The 8858-nt window shown below is 56.5% G+C and overlaps 1 protein-coding gene across 1 annotated transcript in view; it reads left to right on the top strand.

Annotated features, from left to right (window-relative positions):
- LOC104390220 (acid-sensing ion channel 2) overlaps window positions 1-8858 on the top strand; it is a 511958-nt gene that overhangs the window by 501648 nt on the left and 1452 nt on the right. Inside the window, exons 4-8 of the mRNA XM_009999325.1 lie at window positions 3648-3798; window positions 5168-5224; window positions 5760-5913; window positions 6534-6625; window positions 8254-8333. Of these exons, the coding sequence (XP_009997627.1) occupies window positions 3648-3798; window positions 5168-5224; window positions 5760-5913; window positions 6534-6625; window positions 8254-8333 (534 nt within the window). The remainder of the gene's footprint in view (window positions 1-3647; window positions 3799-5167; window positions 5225-5759; window positions 5914-6533; window positions 6626-8253; window positions 8334-8858) is intronic.

Raw genomic sequence — 8858 nt, 5'->3', positions numbered from 1 at the left:
TCCCTGGCAGTGTTGAAGGGCAGGTTGGATGGGGCTTGGAGCAGCCTGGGCTGCTGGGAGGTGTCCCTGCCCATGCAGGGGGTGGGACTGGATGGGCTTGAATGTCCCTTCCAACCCAAACCAGTCTGGGATTCTAGAATTCTTCGATTCTCTCAAACAGAAGAGACCTCTGCCTGGGTTCCTGCTGCCCAGGAGGGACCTCAGGGGAGAGGGATCAAATCCAATTAAGCTTCTCTCCCATTTGCATTGTTTCCATGGCCAAGGTCAGTGGGTTTTGCTCTTGTGGGCAGGAAATTCCAATGTTCCACGTCTGAAATGAGTTGCTCAGGCAGCTCTGTTGGGCTGAGGGCTTTGCTTGAGGTTGCAGCCCGAAGAGAGCACCAGCTTTGGTGAGGAGGGGGTTAAGGATCTTCTGGGTGGGTTCCCCACAGCATGAACCCCATGGCTTTTGGGGTGTGGGGACTCCAGTGTCCAAGAAGGACAACTGGAGTGTGGATGGGGCTGGTGTCCCCTCAGCTCCTTGTCTCCAGGCTGGACACCCCCAGCTCCCTCAGCTGCTCCTGCTCACACTTGTGCTCCAGCCCCTTCCCCAGCTCCCTTGCCCTTCCCTGGACACGCTCCAGCCCCTCCGTGTCCTTCTTGTCCCCAGGGGCCCAGAACTGACCCCAGGATTCCAGGTCTGGCCCCACCAGTGCTGAGGGCACTTCAGGGCAGGAAACCCTGTGGAAGAATTTCACCCCTTGGTTTGAGTTGTTCTCTGCAAGGTGCAGTGTTTGGAGGGTAAAACCACAGCTGGGGCTGAGCAACCTCCTCTGGAGGATCTCAGGGAGCATCCCAAGGGCTGTGGGTCAGTGGTCCTGGCCCAGTGACCCAGCCAGTGATGCTGCTGTGGCCCAGGCAGTAACAGAGCAGCTGCCTTCAGAGATAACTGGAAATAAAAGGGGAGGACAGGAACTGCCCACATCAGAGACTGGGTTCATTGCTCTCACCAGTTCCCCCTGGGAAAGGTGAAGGGAGCTTTGGGACCAAATCACCTTTGGCTGTTGAGGCAGGATCTGGGCAATGTGGCTGCCCTGTTCTCTGCAGAGCCCCATCTCTAGTGATGCTGCTTCTCCCTCAGGACTTGGCCCACCCCCTTCTCTGGCTGCTGCTCAGTTGAGAGCTCGTTTCTGATGACAAATTACAGAGCAGGAGGGAAGCAGGGAGCCTGTCAAGCTGTAATTGTGCCAGAGGTGCCAGGTAACAGCCCTTGATGAGCCCCCTGGGGAGAGAAGAGTTCCCTGACTTGCTCTAGGGAGGGAAGGTCCAACCCTGCCAGCTCAGGGAGGTTGTTCTCCAAGATGTTGCCTGTAAGGAAGAAGCAAGGATTGACCTGGCAAACTTCAGATGAAGCCTCAATGCAACCCTGCTTCCCACCCAGCTGGTGGTGGAGGAGGAAGTGCAGGGATTCCTGGTGCCAGTCCCTTGGGGAATGTTCAGGTTGCATCTCAGGGGTCTGCTGGGAGGCACATCCAGCAGCAAGAACTCCTGCCCTGGGCTGCAGAGACAGAAGAGCCAGGGATTGATAGAAGCCAAGGCAGCTCTGAGGGGTCTGGGTCCCACCCCACAGGGCTCAGCTCCATGGCCACCAGTTTCACTGGGGAAATTCCCTTGCAAAAGGAGCTTCCCTGAAGCCTCCTTTGCTCCCAGACACGAGGGGGCTTTTCCCCAAAAGAGGGAAAAACCTTTACACTGCAGAGCAAAAACCTCCAATGGGTGTCACACAGATCCAGAGGCTTTTTCTGCTCTTCAGTGTCACCCCTTTGGAGAGCAGTGGGGAGAGGAGAGGTCTTGGCACGGGGCAGGGAAGGGCTGGTGCACCTGCCCATGTTTTCCTGCATGTTGAGGAAGCCCCTCCCCAAAAAAAGAAGGCATGTTTGGTGTGAGTGTGTGCCCAGGGTTGTGGGTGTGAAGAGGCAAGAAATCCCTTGGGCCACCAGGCTTTTGGGGAGATGAGCCCAGTTTTCCTTCAGAGAATCACAGGAAACAAGGATGGAAAAGGTGGAAAAGAGCTTGAATGGAAAAGATGGAAAAGACCCTGAAGATCATCAAGTCCAACCTGTGACCTGACACCCCCACATCTCCAGACCATGGCACCAAGTGCCACCTCCAGCCTTTCCCTGAGCACCTCCAGGGATGGTGCCTCCCTGGGCAGCCCATCCCAAGGTCTGCTCACCCTCTCCATGGGGAAGTGATTCCTGATGTCCCACCTAAACCTCCCCTGGAGCAGCTTCAGGCCTCATCCTTCATGCCAGAGGGGCACCCAGTGCTCCTGGTCCCAGCTACCAAATGGCCATAACTCCATTAATGAAGTTGCATTGATGAGGGTTTAAGGAATCACTCAGCCCCTACCCCTGCAGACATGGTGCTGGCTCCTGAGCACCCTGGCTCAAACCCAACCCTGGCTGAGCAAGACCAAGGGTGTGAGCTGAGCAGCTGAGGGCACCTCCAGGGTTGGCTGATCCCATCACCTCCAGGCAGAACAACATTCCAAGGGCTTAAAAGATTTGTGTGGAGCTGGGCTTGGAAAGAAGCTGCCACCATCTCAGGCTGTGATTATTTATTCTCCTTCCTCACACAACATGGAACATATGGGCCCCTTTCTCCACCAGGGATGACTAAATGATGGCATCTGGTGCTCTATTATCTTGCAAGTGGAAAGCAAATGAGAAAAGATCCCCTCCAAGCAGCATTCTGCTCCTGTCACAAAGATGCTCTTCATGCTCTGCATTCCAAGGTGCTGCTTTGCTGCCTTTCAAAGCCACCCCCTTCAGAGCCAGGCCTGGTTCTTGAAGGATGCTGAGATGGGTGGGAACTCTTTTGGTTTGGGTGGGTTTTTTTTTCCCTGAATGCCTCAGCTGGTCTCTGCAGGTGGGATCCATCCCTCCCTCACCTGCTGCATCTCAGCACCTGCTGCACATGTTGGCTGCTCTGCAGATCAGCAAGTCATAGAGTCACAGGGTGGGCAGGGTGGGAAGGGACCTCAGGAGATCACCCATCCAAGCCCTGCCAGAGCAGGATCCCCCAGAGCAGATCCCACAGGAACACGTCCAGGAGGGCTGGGAATGTCTCCAGGGATGGAGACTCCCCCACCTCTCTAGTCCAAGTCATGTCATGGCCTTCCCTTGCAGCAGCACCTCATGGTCCCCTCCTTAAAAACATTATTTACATGGTGCTTTGGGGGCTCCTCTGTGGCAAGAAGGGAGGTTGGAGTGAGGGAGCAGAGGAACCGGCCTCAGGTTGTGCCAGGGGAGGCTGAGGTTGGACCTTGGGAACAGTTTCTCCCTGGCAAGGGTTGTCAGGGCCTGGCCCAGGCTGCCCAGGGCAGGGGGGGAGTCCCCATCCCTGGAGGGGTTTCCAAGCCCTGGAGATGGTGCTGAGGGACACGGGGCAGGGGTGGCCTGGGCAGGGCTGGGGGAAGGGTTGGGCTGGATGAGCTTCAAGCTCTTTTCCCAACCAGAACAATTCCAAGCGAAGGGAGATGCCAGAGCCCCAGACCGCCAGCTCGGAAAGGACCTCCAGGACCTTCAGGTGGAGATGCTGTGCCCCTCACTGCTGGCTGCCTGTCCCCAGTGTCCCCTGACCCCAACCTCCTCCCTCTCTTGCAGCTGACCTACCTGCCCCCCCCCTGGGGCGAATGCCGCTCGCCGGACTCGGGCTTAGCCTTCTTTCCCGTTTACAGCATCACGGGCTGTCGGATCGACTGCGAGACCCGCTACATCGTGGAGAACTGCAACTGCAGGATGGTCCACATGCCAGGTCAGTGGGCTCCCAGCAGGGAGGGGTTAGCCAGCTGGAAAGGGATCATAGAATCCTAGAATCCCAGGGGTTGGAAGGGAGCTGGAAAGCTCCCCCAGCCCAACCCCCCTGCCAGAGCAGGGGCACCCAGAGCACATCACACAGGAACGTGGCCAGGGGGGTTGGAATGTCTCCAGAGAAGGAGACTCCACAGCCTCTCTGGGCAGCCTGGCCCAGGGCTCTGGCACTCTCACAGCAAAGAAGTTCTTCCTGAGATTCCCATGGAACCTCCTGGGCTCCAGTTTGCCCCCACTGCCCCTTGTCCTGTCACTGGACATCACTGCACAAAGCCTGGCTCTGTCCTCCTGACACTGCCCTGAACAGATTTGTGCCCATGGATGAGGTGGCCCCTCAGTCTCCTCTTCTCCAAGCCCAACAGCCCCAGCTCCCTCAGCCTTTCCTCAGCAGGGAGATGTTCCCCTCCCTCCAGCATCTCTGGGGCTCTGCCCTGGGCTCTTCCCAGCACTTCCCTGTCCTTCTGGAACTGAGGGGCCCAGAACTGGGCACAGCATCCCAGAGGTGGCCTCACCAAGGCAGAACAGAGGGGGAGGAGATCAGGGGTGACAAGAGCTGGGAACAGCTCACCTGGAGGAAAGAAGGTTCCTCCTGGCTTTTGGAGAGTCATGAATCATAGAATGGTTGGAAGAACCCCTGGAGATCACCCATCCAAGCCCTGCCAGAGCAGGATCCCCCAGAGCAGATCCCACAGGAACACGTCCAGGAGGGCTGGGAATGTCTCCAGGGATGGAGACTCCCCCACCTCCCTGGGCAGCCTGTCCCAGGGCTCTGCCACCCTCCCAGCAAAGAACTTTCTCCTCATCTTCAGCTTGACCCTCCTGGGCTCCAGTTGGTGCCCATTGCCCCTTGTCCTGTCCCTGGGCACCACTGGGAAGAGATTGTCCCATTCTTCTGGACAGATATTAATGTACCTTAATAAGATCCCCCCTCAGTCTTCTCCTCTCCAGACTGAACAGCCCCAGGTCTCTCAGCCTTTCCTCATCACGTTCCAGTCCCTTCATCATCCTTGTAGCCTCCCTTGGACTCTCTCCAGTCAATCCCTGTCCCTCATGAACTGGGGAGCCCAGAACTGGACACAACCCTCCAGATGTGGCCTCCCCAGGGCAGAGCAGAGGGGCAGGGGAACCTCCCTCCACCTGAAATGCCCTGAAATAGGAGCAAGACTTGGCAGAGGGACATGGGGCTGATTTCCCCTCATTTCCTTGTGGTCCCCACCAAGAGCCCAGTGGTCCCCAGTTCCCCCATGGCAGCAGTGGGTGATGCCCACTGGTGGGTGGGTGATGCCCACTGATGGACATGTCCTTCCCTGCAGGGGATGCTCCCTTCTGCACCCCAGAGCAGTACAAGGAGTGTGCAGAGCCTGCACTTGGTGAGTACCAAGAGACCATCCCTGGGTTCCACAGGTGTGCCAGGCTGGAGGGACTTCCAGCAGCCTGTGTCCTCCTGCCTTGCAGGACTGGGGGGATCTAGAGCAGCTGCAGCCAAGTGATGGGTTTTGATGAGACCCAACTTGTTGGGAAGGGCTGGGTGCATCCTGAGGTGAAGTCTCTTCTGGTTCTAGGTGGGACATGGGCCTCAGAAACCCTCAGGATAACAGGCCATGGAGGAGGGGACACCTCCTGGGCTGGGTTGGGGATGGAGGGACTCATTCTAGGTCTGCTTTTAGGAGACTCAACCACCCCACATTCCCCAAGCAGGTGCTGGTGATGGGGTGTAGCCTCCAGCAAAAGGTCTCTCCCCAGGATGGTGGGGATGGACACACAATGAAGTGGGAGAACAGCCAGGGCTGGGTTTCCTGCAGCTCTTCTGAGATGTGACTCCTTGGTCTGGGTGGCATGTCCTCTGCTCCCACAGCTCCTGTGTGTCCCTGACTCCAGCAGCTCTAACTCTGTGACCTTCTCCAGGTTTGCTTGCTGAAAAGGACAGCAATTACTGTATCTGCAGGACACCTTGTAACCTGACCAGGTACAACAAAGAGCTCTCCATGGTCAAGATCCCCAGCAAGACCTCAGCCAAGTACCTGGAGAAGAAGTTCAACAAGTCAGAAAAATATATCTCGTGAGTGTGGCAGAAGCAGAGCCCTGCTTGGTGGGAGGGAGTGTTTGTGCCAAGACCAGACCTTGCCTGTGCCTCCATCACCAAGCAGAGGTCCATCCTCCAGGGAGGGTCAGGAGGAAACCTTTGAAGAGAGGAGGTGTAGGTTGATTTCTTCTCAGTTGATGTATTTCCAGACAACTGGATGTTCCTTCCCTGGCCTTGTCTTCATGACCACACTCCAAAAAGAGGTGTAAAAATTCCTCTTATTTTGCCAGGGAAGCCCAGTCTTGCTGGCCCTGCATGAGATGGGGCTCCTCTCTACCTGCATCTGGGCTGTGGACCTCAGGCAGTTGGGACCTCTCTCAGCCCTGGGACATTCCTGCCTGGTGGAGACAGGGAGTTATTCCATGTGAATCATCCTTGGGACTCTTGCTGGCACCATCCCAGTGAGATCTCAGATCCTGAGAGATCTTGGGGAAACATCTTCCAGCTTCTACTAAGGTCCTTATGGTGCCCTCTGGTCTTGGTCTCCAGGAGGTCCTGTGGGACCAGTCAGGAATAAAGCCCCAAATTCCCTATTTTCCCAAGGCACAGGAGGCTTCTGGTGGCTCCTGGTGCCTGATGTTCTTCTCTTTCTACAGAGAGAATATTCTTGTGCTGGACATATTTTTTGAAGCACTCAACTACGAGACAATTGAGCAGAAGAAAGCCTATGAAGTGGCAGCCTTACTTGGTAAGGGGACCTTCTGGAGTCTGTGGGAACCTGTGCTGGAGTCTCGGTGTGTTTTGGGGGGGACAGATGCTAGGAATTGGGGCACAGCTTCTCTGCCTTGCCTTGAGGGTCCCAGCAAGGTCCTGACACCTTCCTGGCCAGCAGGTGTTCAACCTCATCTCTTCCTTCCATCCCAGGAATGGCCCAGGGACCACAGCTAGTCCATGTATCACCTGGGAAAGGTTCATGTGAGGTTCTCCATCTCTTTGTGCTACCAAGGCTCTGGTAGTTGGAATTCCTGGGGCTGAATGGGGTGATGGGTGCTCTCTGTGGTGGCCCCCATGCTGGAAGGGCAGGGTGTGGAGGGGGACAGCTCTTCCAACCAGTGACCATGCTCTTCCAACCATTGACCATGCTCTTCCAACCACTGACCATGCTCTTCAAACCTCTTACATGCTCCAAATCCTCCTCCTTTCCAGCCAGGACTCTGAGCTCTTTGCCTTTATGTGGTGACCATCTCATCTTGATGGAGAAGGTGGAGGAATTGTTGAGTTGCTCCAACTGGGTCAAACTTTGTGGGCACCAATGACAGATTTGGGTGCTTGGGACCTGTTGGGTTTAGGGGTGGAGGTGGTTGGTCAGAAGAAGCCAGGATGCTCTGTGCCCCCCTGGATGCCCCCCACATCCCTCCTGGGATGCAGGGAGTGCCCAGCACCTTTGTTGGAAAGCTGGAGCCATCCCAGGGGAGTTGGGTCCTGGGGATGGGGACCCTGCAGGGGGGCAGAGCACCCCAAGTCCCATTGGGTGCCCCTGTGTCACCCCTCTGTAGAGCACAGGTGCTGTGAGCCCTTCTGCACCTCTTGTGGGCACCCCAGGAGAGCTGCAGTGAGGAGGAGGAGGAGGAGCCTGGGGATGAAGCCTCTTGGACACAAGCCCCCCTTGCATGTCCCTCCCCAGGGCCCTGTGGGCCTTGGGCAGAGGCTCATCCCCCCCAACCAACCCTTTGCCCCAAACACCCTTTTTTTCCCCCCTTCTGCCTCCTGGACACCCCAGGGAAGGTCCCACAGCCCCCACGGGTGCCTTTGCTCTGAGGAGCAGTTGAGCCATGAGGGTTGTGCAGCAAAGCCCATGGGGTTTGTCCTCCCTGAAGCCCCCAGTTGGGCCCAGCCCAGCATCCTGTGGGTCTTCCCAGTAGATCCCTGCAAGTCTCCTCTCCCCATGGTGCCTCCACCCCAGCCAGGGCAGAGACAACCTCAAGATGTGCCCCTAACAAAGCTTTCCCTTTGGCAGGTTTTTCTGGAGCTTCTTCTCATCTCCAGAGGACACTGCCTAGTTTTTCTCCACCATCTTCCTCCTTCCCCTGCCTAGTTTGGGATTTGGGGTTTGGGATTCCTGGGATGAAGCCACCTTGGGCAGGTGGCTTCTTCAGATGTGTGGTGTCACATCTTCATCAGGCTCCCAGCTGAGCAAGACAGATGCTTTGGTGGCCCTCACCATCCTTCCTGGGGTGGTTCTCATGGCATTAGAGCTGTTGTTGTTCCTGAGGGTGCAACTCTTGGGGGGATGGCAGCACCCAAACTGCACCAGGGCTGCTCCTGAGGGCATTTACCCCAGGGGTGACACTGTCCCATTGCTGTTGTCTCTCCTAGGTGACATTGGAGGCCAGATGGGGCTCTTCATCGGTGCTAGCATCCTCACTATCCTGGAGCTCTTTGATTATATCTATGAGGTAAGAACTTCTTGTTCCTCTGGTGGGCTGGGGGTTTGTCAGGCTGGGGTGGCCACAGAGCAGGACCCTCCAACGTGTCCACCTGGATGATGAATGTTAAGGAATGATGCTCCATAATGAATGCTCTCTAATTAATGCTCTACCACAGGGGGTCTACCCCAGGGGACATGGTTGTCCCCACGGGGGGGCATCATGCAGCCATGGCACAGCCTGACCAGGCTCCCTGTCTCTGCTAATGAGGGTTGCTTCTCATTTGGGCTAATTAAGCACAACCTTCATGTGGCTGGTGCTGCTTCCCACCCTGGAGTTTGCAGTGCCTGGGATACTGGGGACCTCTTGTCCCCATCCCCACTTCTCCCAGCAGCAGCTGTTGGCACCTTCCAGTGAAAACCCCCTTGGGCTCAGAGATAGAGAATCATGGAATCCTTTAGGTTGGAGAAGACCTTCAGGATCATGGATTCCAACCCCAATCCAGCTACCACAACCACTGAACTGTGTCCACATGGAAACGCTGCTTGGAGCATC

This window comes from Chaetura pelagica, unplaced genomic scaffold, assembly GCF_000747805.2.
Source record: "Chaetura pelagica isolate M959 unplaced genomic scaffold, ChaPel_1.0 scaffold625, whole genome shotgun sequence".
Lineage (NCBI taxonomy): Eukaryota > Metazoa > Chordata > Aves > Apodiformes > Apodidae > Chaetura > Chaetura pelagica.
Note: the sequence above shows the minus strand (reverse complement) of the source record. Positions and strands in the feature narration are given on the sequence as shown.